Source organism: Centroberyx gerrardi, chromosome 15 (genome assembly GCF_048128805.1).
Source record: "Centroberyx gerrardi isolate f3 chromosome 15, fCenGer3.hap1.cur.20231027, whole genome shotgun sequence".
Taxonomy (NCBI): Eukaryota; Metazoa; Chordata; class Actinopteri; order Beryciformes; family Berycidae; genus Centroberyx; species Centroberyx gerrardi.
In genome coordinates, this window is record NC_136011.1 from 19100689 (window position 1) to 19115188 (window position 14500).

At 41.8% G+C, this 14500-nt stretch overlaps 1 protein-coding gene across 2 annotated transcripts in view; it reads right to left on the reverse strand.

Moving 5' to 3' along the window:
- Positions 1 to 5504: 5504 nt before the first annotated feature.
- bicc1a (BicC family RNA binding protein 1a) overlaps positions 5505 to 14500 on the reverse strand; it is a 55558-nt gene continuing 46562 nt past the window's right edge. Inside the window, exons 13-21 of one of the 2 annotated variants that reach the window (XM_071909994.2) lie at positions 14193 to 14321; positions 12264 to 12417; positions 11202 to 11361; positions 11076 to 11115; positions 10578 to 10732; positions 10126 to 10288; positions 9158 to 9321; positions 8640 to 8739; positions 5505 to 7021 (exon numbers count right to left, since the gene is read on the reverse strand). In XM_071909994.2, the coding sequence (XP_071766095.1) occupies positions 6894 to 7021; positions 8640 to 8739; positions 9158 to 9321; positions 10126 to 10288; positions 10578 to 10732; positions 11076 to 11115; positions 11202 to 11361; positions 12264 to 12417; positions 14193 to 14321 (1193 nt within the window). In that variant the 3' untranslated portion in view covers positions 5505 to 6893. Of the gene's footprint in view, positions 7022 to 8639; positions 8740 to 9157; positions 9322 to 10125; positions 10289 to 10577; positions 10733 to 11075; positions 11116 to 11201; positions 11362 to 12263; positions 12418 to 14192; positions 14335 to 14500 lie in introns of both variants that reach the window. The other variant, XM_078288728.1, reaches the window with a different exon arrangement.

Consider the following 14500-nt stretch of genomic DNA (forward strand, 5'->3'; position numbering starts at 1 on the left):
TGTGCCCTGTATTGGCAGTCCACTCCAGTTTGCTCAGTCTGCTGTGCTTAGAGCTCAGTGTCCACGTGAACACACAGTGACAGATGGAGGAATGGCAGGGAGAGGAGAGATAGAGACAGGAGGACAAAGAGAAAAAAAATCATAGAAGGCAATATCAAGAGGTATGGAGAGAGAGAGAGAGAGCGAGAGAGAGAGAGAAATTGTAAAATACAGGAGAGGAGAGCAATAGCCATATGTGAGCATGCAGAGAATGCTCCCTGATTAAGCTTCACACTATCTGTCTCATTATAATTACCTCTCTACTTTCTCCCTCTCTCTTTCACACCCACCCACACACACACACTCCCCTGGGGCGGTCAGTAGACGTCACTTCACATCCGAGAGGTCAGTTATGAGCCAGTATATGGAGCACAGGCCAAAACATTTACGTGGACAGAAAGCGATACCGTGTCTCCAGGGTGTGAGTGTGTGTGTGTGTGTGTGTGTCTATGCATACCACAAACACATTTGTCTGGGGGAAGTAAATGAAGCGTGTCATTGATTTGCAATGAGCTCTGGCCTGAGCCTCCATTTGATTGATAATGACCATGTATGTTAGTGGGTTCTTGACAATGTCTGTTCATCGGCTCAGAAGCCCTTCCCTCACGGCTGTAAATGAAACCCTAATGACATTTATCTGAGGATTTACAAGAATGAAACGCCTTTGCCTACCATCTGGCCATTTAAAATCCAATGACATTGATTCAGTAAGTGTCTATAAACATGTAATAAGTAATACAATAAAATTAAAACATTCGATTAAGCTCACACATTTGGGACTGGACCAAAATGTTCTCTCTTCAGAGAGCTTGCCTCTGGCTTTCAGAACTAAATGAATGTGGCCTTAAATGTTTATACCAACAGGAAAATTGTGAGGAAATTGTGACGAAGCTTTGCCTCTAACAGAACTGTTTATATTGTGCAGCACACAACTTCAGTATTAAGATGTTCAGAGAACTGCAATATCATTATGTTGGCAATGCCAGTACCACAGCCCAGTCTCACATACTAATTAGATTATACACTCAGAGAACCTCAGAGGCTGCATAAAACGGAGAAAACTTGTCTTGAGAGAAATGTCTGTTTCAGTAAGATCTGTTGCATTTTGTAGAAGAAGAGAGAGAGAATGAGGGAGAGAGAGACAGAAACAAGAGAGCCAGACAAAGATCAGAGACAGCAAGAGCAGTGAGTGTCGGCTGTTCCCTCCTGGACGAGGGCCAGTGGTAAGGTACATGCCACATTAGCAGCCATGTCACAGCTCCTCTCATTTACACCTTTCCTACAGTGGCATCCTGCCCATCGGAACAGTGTGGGCTGCCGTGGGCTGCGCTGGGCTTCAAGTAGGGAAGCCGCCGGGAAGTTGATTGAATGCATGGTTGGTTAGTGACAAAACGCCTCAGAGACAGCCGTGGTTTCTTTTCTCTGCAACTTCGCCAGGCCTTCACTCACTCTCTCTCTCTCTCTCTCTCTCTCGCAGTAGAATATGAAATTGAAATTAGTCATGCTGGGCATTGAGGAAGATTGTCAGCTGCGTCATGGACATAATTGTCCTAAGTGAGAGGGAGGGACTTTGATATTTGTGATTTAATAGTTCTCGTCTAGATCTATTGTGCTTGATGCATTTGTGATGGATTCATGGGTAAGATTAGAGTTTTTATTTGCTTTTGTGCTAGCTAGCTACAGATAGAAATGTCCTACAGTACATATGTTGATACATACTGTACATAGGCTGAAGCAGTAGAATGAAGCCACCTTCAGAGCAGCAGTGGATGTAATAATTCAGATATTCAGGATAATCCTAATCTAATTATCATGCAAATCTGAGCAATTACCCAGGGGCAGACACCATGATAAATGTTTCCATAACATCCTTCCTACTCACCAACACCCTAGCACTTCATTGTGACATAAATTCACATTCTATTCAGTGTCGTTATGTTATATAAACATGAAGGCGTTTTGTGTTCCCTACCTTGCTAAGATCTTATTGAAATTGATGATAGTGGAGGAGACAGTGAGTGAATCACAAGCTTAGCGCAGAACATAGTTCAGCGGCACCACCTGTTTCTGTTGTGGGCTCATTTGTGTTGGATGAGCAGCTTTCTCTCTGCACCATCTGAACATTCATTTGCGGTGGTAAACAGAGGGCCAGTGGATAGGCTTCAGAGCATTTAATATGGTCATAAATTAAATGGAAAATTAAAATCACCTTCCTTCAGCCAAATCAGAGTTGAAAACACACACACACGTTCCTTTAAAGTCTCTGAAATTCTAGGAAGAAATTCTGATATTCACAACCAGTAACTAAAAATAAATTATTCAAATATGTGTTTTCTCCTGGGTAGGGATGGAAAGATTTCAAAATGTAACAGATTACCTTCTTAAAATTGTCTGTGTCTATAATCTCACAGTAAAAATACATTTTCCTCTCTCAAGCATGCATGATAATAAGCCTCCATCCGAAACATGTAATCTGCTGTTCATTAACCATGGTCTTGGGTTTGCTAGAAGAGAAGTGACTCATTCCAAGAGGTGACAGTGCCCCCTTGAGGTTTACAACAGCACTGCACACATTTCTTACAATGCAGAAGACAGACTGCAGGAAAAACATGAAGGGTCTCATCCTCAGATTTGCTGAGTTGTTCATATCTTAGTAAATAAGAGAAATGGAAACACATATTAGAGAATGAAAGAGGTCAGGCGAAAGAGTACAGGGTACTGAAGTCGTGACAGTGACCTGACTTAAATGGGTGACCTCTTCACCCATCAATTCATCACAGAGGAACTGAATTATATGACCTAGATAATGCCTCCATCACCTGTTTATGGAATGAAATAACTTCTAATGCGTTTTCCAATGTCCCAGTGGCCAGGTAAAGGCAGGAAAGATGGGCAGTAACTGAAAGGCTTTAGAGTTACAATTTAGGTTCAAGTGATTTTGTTATTTTGTACCCTGTATTCTCTCTGTCCAAGTCTCGATCAGTCTGAGACTGAGCAGATTCATTCTGTTGGATTAAGCAGATCCTGCCTCTGCTGATTAGGGGTCAGGTACTGCAGGCTCTGGCACCAATCATAAACAAATGGGACTGGATTAATTCACATCATTCCCCATCATCATTAGGGTTTCCAATAGGGATTTCAAACTGAAGAACCAAAGTGAACTAATTTACATTGCCTGATGGATAAATGATCAGACCATGACGTAGTTTTCACAGGCCTCATTCTCAAAGAGAACTGTCCATTACAATGCATGAAATTGAGATTTATCTATGGTATTTTTGGCATATATACGATATAAAAACATGACAGTCATACCACATAAAAAGACACTGGGCATAGGCTGCAGCAGCTGCTTGAGTGTATATGTGAGCTTTGGCAGAGCCATTTCAACATGCTCTTTTTGAGCGCTGCTTATCTGCTGTGTAGGGGATTGTTCTGGAAGGAACAAGGTGAAGAGGAATTAGTTGAGCCAGCGCATTACAGATACTGGATTTCCCAATAGTAGGAGGAGGAGGAGGATGAGGCTTATGTTAAAGTTAAGATGATTGTGACACACTGGGGCCTTGTCAGTATTAACATTTCTGTGTGATATGCAGAAAACAAAGAAGCACATAAGGGACTTTGTCTGTATACATTTATTACCTTTGTAATAGCATTTGAATGTCTGAACAAACATTTTTTTTTTTTGCCTGCTTGACAATTTCTCCAAAAATTCTTCCAACACTTAAATCTGTACTACAATAACAGTTAGAATAACAATTGCATCAACAGATGCCACAGTGAAAAGAGCTTTGGCCAAAAGGCAATGTTTATACTCAAATTCTTCTTCTGTGGAACTTGGTGCAGAATTGTACCTTTCTCACACAAACAATGGTTGTATAAGATGAAAAAAACTTGTACAAAAGTTAAGCATTACATCAATTCCTTAGTGGTTTACATTCATTATAAATGTACCATTTGATTGAATGCAGTACAAAGACCCCTTCAAATCCCTTTGGGCACAATAATATTTGACTAAAACAAAACAAATTAAAGACATAATTGTGAAACCATTCTGTCAAGGGCATAGACTAGACAAGCTGGCAGTAAACTTTTTCACTACAAATGAGTCCCTTCATTAATCTATAACAATGCAAAAACATGCACCAATAATTTTTTTTTTTTTTAAACAACATTCACTTGATAAGACTAGAACCTCTACTGCCCTCCAAGCAAACGCATCCGAACAAGGTGAACTTGGCTAGGATGAAAACAAATGTCTGCTAGGCAGGAACACGAGTCACGGCACTGGGAGAATCAGTGCTCAACAGTTTCAATGTAGTACCATGATGAGTGGGGGCGAACAGGCCCCGGGTTTCCTCTCAGGATAAAGAATCCCTTTCTACATTAGCTATCTCCCTTCCATCTTTCACTAAGACTTCAAAGGAAAAAAAGACAAATACCTGGTTGGCATTAGCAACCATGTCAGAATATTATTTAGTATAGTGTTATTATTTTGACAACCACATTGAGAATGGCTCAAATCAGACGAGAGGGAGGGTGAAAAGTGGTTAAAAGTCAACACGGTAAACAACAGATCATGTCAAAGAGAGTCAATGTGAGAGGAGGAAAAGAATGGCCGATTTCTCTCTGAATGTGATTATAGGAGGACTGCTGTTCCTGTTTGACATAATTCAGTTTACAGTTTGTCGAGGATAAACGTTCATGCACACGTCCGGTGATCATTTATTTGGAAGCGTCCTCTACATACCCAATACAGGCTACACATTGTACTCTCATTTCAACCAAGACAAGTAATTCTTCTGTCTTATTTAGACTTTATACAGTACTTACTGTACTGCATAGATATTCAGACACATTTTTCTAAAAAAAAAAAAAAAAAATCAAAACCTTTACAGAGGCACTTGGTGCGGTGTGCTTAACTGCAGTGAACACTCAAAATTCAGGACCTTGGGAAATGGATCGGCTTGAAAGCTGAATCTTCAGAAAAATCTTACAAAAAAAAAATCACACCAAAAATACATTTCAGAGTCCAAAGTTAATGAACTGTTATGAAGAATGTTTCCTTTTCAAAACACAAGACTGAACATAATACAAGAGCCCAGAACAAACACAAGCTTTGATGATAAACACTGCTGCTGCACACATAATCCTGTTACTTCATTAAACACTGCTTAACCAGATTTCCGGATATTAGATTGCATGACTGATACTAGAAAACTGTAGACGTCTCTTTGTCTTCACTTTAAATAGCATGGTCCTTCTGCTGGTTTTGACACTTTAAAGTGGACCGAGCCTAAACAAACTTATCCGATCAGTGTCTATTCTAGAAATGGTCATATGAAACCAAGTTGGCTACGAATATATTGGTTCTTTGTGTGATGTACCTCCTATCTGGAGAGTAACGTCAGTCAAGTTTAGAACAAAATATTAGTGTTCTTACGGAAATAACTCCCTGCTGAAAAACTAGTTATGTACATTGGCACGTTTCGCTACAAAGTGATGGCCTTGCTTTGTTACCGCTTTGACGAGGCATTTCCTTCTTTTAAATGAGACAGCCAGTGAATAGGAAGACAAAAGGCACACAGTTCTAGCATAAAGACTCGTGTTTGGGATACATGGAGGGGTGCACAGTGAGATTTCATGCACACAGAGGGGGCACAGAGAGGCCAACACGGACAAATACCATAGACAAGACAAAAGGCCACATACTATAAACAAACAGGGAAAGAAAACCACAGAAAGATGCCTATTGACACAATCAGAGAGAGGCCTATAATGCTTAGACAAACTGCCTCATCTCTCCACTGCTGTCTAATGGCACAGCCATATAACGGCTCCACAGATTAAGGGGCAGAAAAAAAGTTATCAAAGATACTAATAATCTTATTACAAAAATCATAGAAACTCATTCATGAACATATAAAAAAGGAAAACATACATATGTAAACTGATTACCGTTAAACATCCCTCCCATTCCCCTAAAATGATAATAAAAATTAAAAATAAAATCATAATGTGAGTACAAAATAGTTGATTTTTTTTGTTTTATTTAGAAATACATAGACAGACAAACCAGACTGCAGAACTGCAGCTGTTGCTGGATACAAAAACTGACCTCAGAGGAATGTCCACCAATCAAAACACTGAAGGCAGCCAAAGGTCAAAGGCCACAATGATATCTTTCCTTTGGTATATGTGTTAAAGTTGATGATGTCACCACTTTGGTGTGCTGACCTATTTTCCCACTTCATTTCTTGACGCCCTAATCTCACTGGCTAAGTGCTTACATTTGGCTTGGTACAAAATGCATCTGTGCTTCGAGTCAATACAAAAATGCATAGTTATCATTATTCCAATCTAAGGAATCAGGCTTTCACAGGCAAAAGTCTAGTATTGTTAAAGTGCATGTCATTGATACAACAGCATACTACAAATGCAGATAGTATCAATGTGTAAAATGATTGTACTAATCATTCTGCCTGTTCCCTTCAACAAAAAAAGTGGACAAAAATACTGGACAGTACCCTTTCTTCATAACTATAACAATAACCTTCATACATAAATGCTCCAGATAGACTTAATGGCTCTATAAGGAGTGAACACTGAACCTCATATATCTGAGAAATCCCTTTTTTCTTATTGGCACGTCAGGTAAAACTATGGCTTGTTTTTTTTTTTTATATATGGCAATGGCAACAATTCAGTCTTAGTTCAACTTAAGCTGGAGGAGGGTAAACGACCACTATGAGCCAGGGAGGCTGAAACCTGGGCTACCGAGGTGCAGAGAAAGACGCTGGATGCTGGGTCTCTATCATGGACGGTTCTGGGGTAGCCTGGAGGTCCGGAGGCGCCTACCATCGCCCGCTGACGCTGGCCATGTCGGCGTGGAACTGACGGGAGAGGCGACCGCTCGCGCCCCCTTCCAGGAAAGAGGACCTGATGGGCGGCTCAAATAGCTTCCTCCGGTTCTTGTTCAGTTCTGTAGGAACGACAAAACAACTGCAAAACCTCAGCAGTAGCAAAGTTGATACAAACAAGATTTTTCATGTCACCAACTTTACTCAGTGTTTGTTATGGGAGCTGCAGCAGATCAAAGTAATTGGAGGAAATACAGCCAGGGAGTATGTTAACATTTCTATAGCCTCAATTGATCAACAATGACAAGAAAATTGGATTCAAATCACTACAGGATTGCTCAGATCAACAAAACCCCTCTTTGTGTCCATCTGGTTTTACATGGCAGCTTGGACAAAATGCTTGCATAAAAATGTCAAAAGCACACCCTGGCATCGCTGAATTATTCATATGATAGCTGTGTTTTTGTCCTTGCCAGCAAAAACCTTCAGTTTGATTATTGGAGACAGGCAGCTCGCTCCAACTGCTCTTTATATTGGCAGACAGGCAGGAAGTAAAAACCTGGTTTGCCTTGACTGGCGTTCTATCTCTTCATAATGAGAGGCAGAAACACAGAAAGACAACGAGACGGAGAACGGAGTAGTGCGTGTTCCTGTTTTCAAGCCCACGAGTCCGTCAGCAGAGATGAGAGTTGACCTGCACTTGGCTGCGGAGCGAGGCAGTGAAACCAGTTCTGGCCTTGGAGCGCTCCGCTTCCTTAATAATCAGAGTACTGGCCATGCCGTTTCCCCCCATCGATCCCACCGCTAACCCTGGCTCTAGCCTGGGGTTTTAAAACCGAACATTTACAGAATATCCATGACAGGAAGCTCATGATCCCAAACACCAGCATGATTAAGTTATGCAGTCTAACAACACCAGCTATTACAATGTCCAAAATATGACATCAGTAATGAAGTGTGACACCCATTACATTCACATTACATCCAGAGCAGCAACAGGACATTAGCATGGGGAGGCAGCTGGAGCAACTGGAGCAACACCAACACGCTCATCTGTGAAGAATGTGTCTTAATCCTATTTACTCCTGCGGTGTAAATTACTGCTGCATGTTTTCTTGTATCTTTAGATAATAGAAGATATATGAATTGCAACAGCACTGCCTTGAACTTCTCTTCTACAGTGTGCCAACAAAAAGGGCCTCCTCTTACTTTCCAACCCAACGGACGGCAGTGGAGATTACCTCTTCTGTTTCAGTTCTGACAACAGTTGGAGGAGGTGTGTGCGGCTACACTTTCTGCCTATTGTGCAGCTGGGTTCCACTCAGACTTGTGGCAGAGCCAGACAAAATAGGAAACGTTAATGTAACACATAAGCCAATTTCGCACTGCCTCCAACAAGAGTGAGTTGGCAGGACTCCGCTGTAGCTGACAGCAGCGATTATCAGGACAGCACAACATCGACCAGATATCCCACACTGCCAGATAAGAACGAGGGGAGCTGGGTGCTGCAGCTCGAGTGACATCCTGAGACAGAGGTGTGTGTGTGTATCTGTGCCTATGCTATTGGTATTTTTTTGTCAATTTCGCCTTTATTGGACAGTTGACAATAGAGAGAGACAGGAAAGATTGGGGTAGGGTGACATACGACAAAGGTCCACAATTACTACCACTAATAATGATGATAATGATAATAAGAATAAGAATCAATAATAATAAACACTCTCTGTCACTGATCTGTACCTGAGATGGCGAGCAGCATTTTCCTGCGGGCTCCGAAGGTGGTGATGCCCAGTTCCTTCAGGTCCTGGTCTGTCAGAGTCAGGAAAGTCTGGAGGTCAATCTGGAAGCGACGACAAGCCCGTTCAACACAACTATCACCACACCTCAGCGACTAGTACAAACACTGTGAGAATCATCAACCAAAACTAACTAAAAGGCAAAAAAAGAAAAAGAAAGGGCCTCTTCAGTCCATGTATTGTATCAAGATGGCTATTCCTGACTAAAAATACTATGATGCCACTTGCAGTCAGAAGAGAATGGAGAAGAATTAAGACTTCTCAAGAAGGCGAAATACTCTGACATTTTTTCTATATGACTGTTAGCTTGAATAGACTAAATAGTTTGCCCTCCCCATACTTGTACCAGTTAACAACAAAAACTCTTCCCATTTTTGGAAAACGACTGCATTTCTCCAGGTCAGTCATGTCCTCAGTTATAACCGCAGGACTAGAGGAGGTGGGTCCAGGTCTATACTCTACCTCTTGTTGCTGGAAGACGTCTGTGTACTTCCCCAAGCCCAGCTTGCTGAACAGCTCCGGCAGGTCCGAGCCTTTCAGAGACGAGTTCAGACTGCAGCCGTTGCTGCCGGTTACTGAAGAGATGCAGTCCATGTAGTTGCTGCTGCTGAGGTAATGCTCCGCAGCTGCCCACCGAATGATCGAGGCAAAAAAGTAAATAAATAATTCATAAAAAAACAGCAGCAATCATTCATTCACATTTGAACTATCACAGATGTAAACACGTCGACACAAATAGTATTTAGCATAAAATGATCCCACGTTTTTTAACCAGTCAACAAATGGAGAGTGTAGTTGTTGGACAGAAGACATAATATTTAAGGTACTTTAAATTTAGACTGATAAGGACAATAGTGTTCCTGTTTCTCTATGGTCTTGATAGTGGTGGGTACTCCATTTCTCTGATGGGACTCAATAGGTTTGTTGGTATACTGGTATATGGAAATGAGCTCAAGTAGTTCAGCATCCCTGAACTCCTGAACACTGAGTACAGGTGTGCAGGTGGCACCAGGTGTTCACACTAAAATTTTAGAGTTTAGTTTTGAGTGGGTGGTGTTTTCTCTGAAGTGTGCACTTTATTTGCCCTCTCCAGTGCTTCAACATTAGTAGAGTGGCATTATTTGTACCTCATTAAAAACAAAATGAAGTTAAAAATGACCTTTTCACCTCATCTAATTTTCCATGTCCTAACAATGCATGCCAAACATGTTTTCCAAAATGTGTTATTTTCCTTGTAATTTTATATTAAAAAAGTACTTTTAGTGGCTGCTACATCACATACCAATAGAAATACACAAATATCCCAACCAATAATATGTATTTACAGTAGCTTGTCTTTTGCTCTTTGCTGAAGAATATCTCTGTTAACAAGTGATGGTATTTAATGCTTGTAAATGCATAGTATGCCAATGTGAAGCCGTTGAACTGACCAGATTTGTTCTGCTTCCTCTTGGGGCTGCTGACAGCGGTGGGGAATTCGGCGTGGCTGGGCAGGCCGTTACCGCTGCCGTTCCTCTCTCGCCAGTTGTCTGAGTCACTGCCGTTTCCCACGCCTTCCCGGCTGTTGGAGCGGGACAGGGACAGCGGGGAACCCTGAGGCAGAACGGACAGAAAGACAAACTGAACATTTCAATTAGAATTTCCAAATGACAGTTTGTAATTTCTGATATCTCACCAAGCAACCTTACACTATCTACTTAAACTTTCTTCAGATATATTTCCATGTAATAATGTTGCATCTCTATATGGGATATAATGACACACTGTCTGTGATATAGAACCTTGATAGTAAGACAACATAATCTTCTGTAATATACATATTCTCAAGGAAAATGCTGAAGGCAGTGATCTATTTTATACACCAAGGCCCCGTGTTACCGACCTCATAGGTGGTGCTCATGCTGGGCTTGTAGGGAACATGGTTGGCCCTGCGCAGCTCCTTGATGGTCTCTGCTGGCATGGACTTGGAGAAGCCCAGACCGCTCCATGTGTTGGTGGGGGTCCGCACCTCAGTCACCACAGGCTTCTTCAACATAGCTGTGGGGGCACAGACACACATACAGTGACACACACACACACACACACACACACAGATAATTCCTACCAACTCATCTTGTCAACAACTAAGAATAACCATAAATTATACACTCCCTAAGCCATGAATTCTATATTTTAGGCGTTAAGCTAACACTCCTATTCAGACTTACTGTACACTGAATTCCCTACTACTTCTTATTTGAAGACACTTTCACAGGACACATAGCTGTTGATGCGCTCATTGGCTGTTTCAAGGATTGAACCTGTGACCTTTACATTACACAGCAGTCTCTCTTACCATTAGGCTAAACTGCTAAAAGCGACAAGACCGATCAACACTTACCTTTGGTTGCCAACAGCTTTTTCTGTTCATAGTCAAATGCCTGAAAAGATAGTAGACAGTTATAGATACAGTTTATCCCTTATTACCAACAAGATTTTGTGTGTGTGTGTATGTGTATGTGAGTACCTGCATGTTGGCAAAGGAGGACTGTGGTGCCAGCCTGATCCTCTCCCTCTCGTTCTGCTGAGCTGCCCTCTCGGCCGCCCGCTCGCTCCCCGGCGCCCTCTTATCTGCCACGGGACTGTCTGACGAGCTGGACTCTGCATCCGACAGCAGGCAGTCAGAACTGTGGGGATTGTGAGGAAATACAGATGGTAAAGTCAGGAATGAGAACTAGCCTAAAAAACAGTCAGTTATTACTTACATGTCATAGTATAGAGAAACCAGACATTGCACATTCCTTTCAATCCTCACCATCTCACTACGGCTGTTAATCCTCCCATCTCATCAGATTTGATTGGGTACAAGTTTTTATTGTTAAGATAGAGTAAGTTGTTATAATAATCATGCGGAGGATGAGATAAGGATGTGTTGTCTAGGGTGAGGCCATGTGCTGCAGTCCATATGGCAGCCAATTTTTAAACCCATAAATCTCCCATCTGTGGCGCTTTCTGTATTATGATCCGTCTCTCTCTCACTCTTCACACTAGGGCTGCAACTAACGATTATTTTCATTGTTGATTAATCTGTCGATTATTTTCTCGATTAATCGATTAGTTGTTTGGTCTATAAAATGTCAGAAAATGGTGAAAAATGTCGATCAGTGTTTCCCAAAGCCCAAGATGACGTCCTCAAATGTCTTGTTTTGTCCACAACCCAAAGATGTTCAGTTTACTGTCATAGAGGAGTAAAGAAACCAGAAAATATTCACATTTGAGAAGCTGGAATCAGAGAATTTTGACTTATTTTTCTTAAAAAATTACTCAAACCGATTAATCGATTATCAAAATAGTTGGCGATTAATTTAATAGTTGACAACTAATCGATTAATTGATTAATCGTTGCAGCTCTACTTCACACCATGTATAAACCCGGTGTTTAGGTCTGGGTTCAATTCCACTTTCTGCACTTTGACCCCTGCGTGTCTGTGGCCATCTTTACTTTGCGCACGTCTAAAGATATTAAGAGAGCGATGCTAAACTGTAACAGGACGGGCTGTAAATGATCTCTAGATTCATATCAACATACTGTAGATGAGAGTTCTTGGTGCCCTGCAGCAGCTCCACAGCCTGTCGTTTCCCTGATGACGTCTTGCATGAAGCCAGCATCTGTTTCAGCTCGCTCCCGTTGGCTGAGTGAGACGGGCTTCTGGGCATGCCCACTTCCACGAATGTGTCAGAACCTGGAGGAAACAAACAAAAACATATTATCTTAGCCTTATATTCTATTCCAGTTTATCTGTTCAACTATTCATGTGAAAGCACAGACACAGAGGTTACCACCGTCCTTACGGAAATACTCCTACAGTATTATGACAACCAACAACGAAATATTCCTCATGTTTCTTCTCATTTTCCATCTTATGCCAGCCAGATAGTGTAGCACAGTCTGTCCTGTCCTCAGCACCTGTGAGTCACTCAGTATAACGGGGTGTGTGAGGTTTGGTGAGTGTATGTATGTGTGCATGCAAGTAACTGTTAAGTCTCAGTTGGCACCTGGATTAATTAAAAACACAGCAGCTGTAATTACAGAGGTTTTTCCCTTACCACTCTACTTTGAGCCTGCCAGCAAACTGCGCCGTGTAACAGGATGTGTGTGGGTCTGTCTGAGAGTGCATCTATGACTGTGTGTGTGTGTGTGTGTGTATGCATGTGTATGATCAAGATTATTTGAATATGCATGTGTACCTTTCTGTAGTGTAAAATAATATGATGTCAGTCAACCTAATGAAGCTCTCTGGGGTTTAATGTTTGACCACTTTCCCTGCGCTCCCTCATTCCACAGAGCAGAGCTGAGGCGGTCTGGGACGAGCCAGTCCAAACACATTCTGGGACACAGGAGGAGGTCAGGGAGGGAGAGGAAACCTTACTGGGACACACCGCGTTGGGGGAGACCGGCTCAGAAAACATGGGGGAAAAACGAGACGCGTGAGAGAGAGGCTTTGAGGGGAAAACCGCACGTGTAAGAGACGGAGGAAATGAGGGCCTTTCTGAACCGCTAGTAGACCAGCAGTTAATCTGTCTCTGTTCCAACCCAATAAACGCAGTCAGAGAGGGTGAGAGGGTAAGAAGGCAGTATAGAAAAACAGGAATAAGTTCATTCAAGGCATTTCCCTCAAAGTGGGTTTAAGGGTTACATAAATCTGGAGTGGAAAAGCTTGAGGTGGACGTTTGTGCGCAGTCTGCAGGTCCAAGGTCCAGCAAACTTGCAGAGTCAAAAATGTCCATAACTCAAAAATCTTGTCTATCCCATGTTATGATTACGCATAAATCACAAGGTGGTGAACGTGTCACTTATACAATAGACTCACAGTACGGTTAGACTACTGGAGTATAGAGTAGACTTTCACAGTTAAATTTTAGTTCAACATTCCAGCATCGGAGCTTGGCCAGATAGTAACAACACAGTATTGGCTGTGAAGGGAACCAGAGTCAGTGACAGAGTGTTGGCTACAAATGCAACAATATCCTCAATAATCTGAAGGGTTTTAAAAAGAAGAGATATCCACCATGAGATATCTACCATGTGAAAAAAAGAAATACTTACTCCTACAAAAAGACTGCTGGCAGTAAAATAAGGCAAATCATGGGTTCTTATTAAAGTTATGATATAATATATTTGTAAGACCTTTGCTTGCAAAATTAAATATCTGGTTGAGGATAGACTCAGCTGTCGCTGTGAAATGTAGACTGATGAATTTCAGGTAGTGACATTTTTCCAAATCGATATATAGCGTTTTAGGAATAAAACCCTTCATATCCACGGTGAGATGCCCAACACAAAATAAGTTACTTTTATAAATAGCAAGTTACAAGAGCATTGAAGCAGGACTGTGCAGCTAGCAGTGCTGTAATTGAAAACTGCAATGAGCCGATCTACAGTGATGAGGAGGACAGTTTTGCATGGTCTGTAGGTCAGGCTGATCGGGTTTCTGCATGGTTCAGCTGAGAGGAATACCTTCGTCTGGGTTGGACTTGCTGGACAGCGGTTCTGATGGGTTGTGTCCGCTGGCTTCCTGGACCGAGTCACACTGGGTTTGGCTCAGAACACTTTCTGCCATTGATGCAGTGGCTATCCTCCCATAGACTGAGCCATGATGCTAGACACACATGCATACACACACACACACACACACACACACACACACACACACACACACACACAAATGCACATGAAGCACAACATACATACAAGACAGATGAAATTAACATTAAACAAAAAAGTCAAATTGAATTTAAAGTTAATGCAGCAAAAGCAGTCAATGT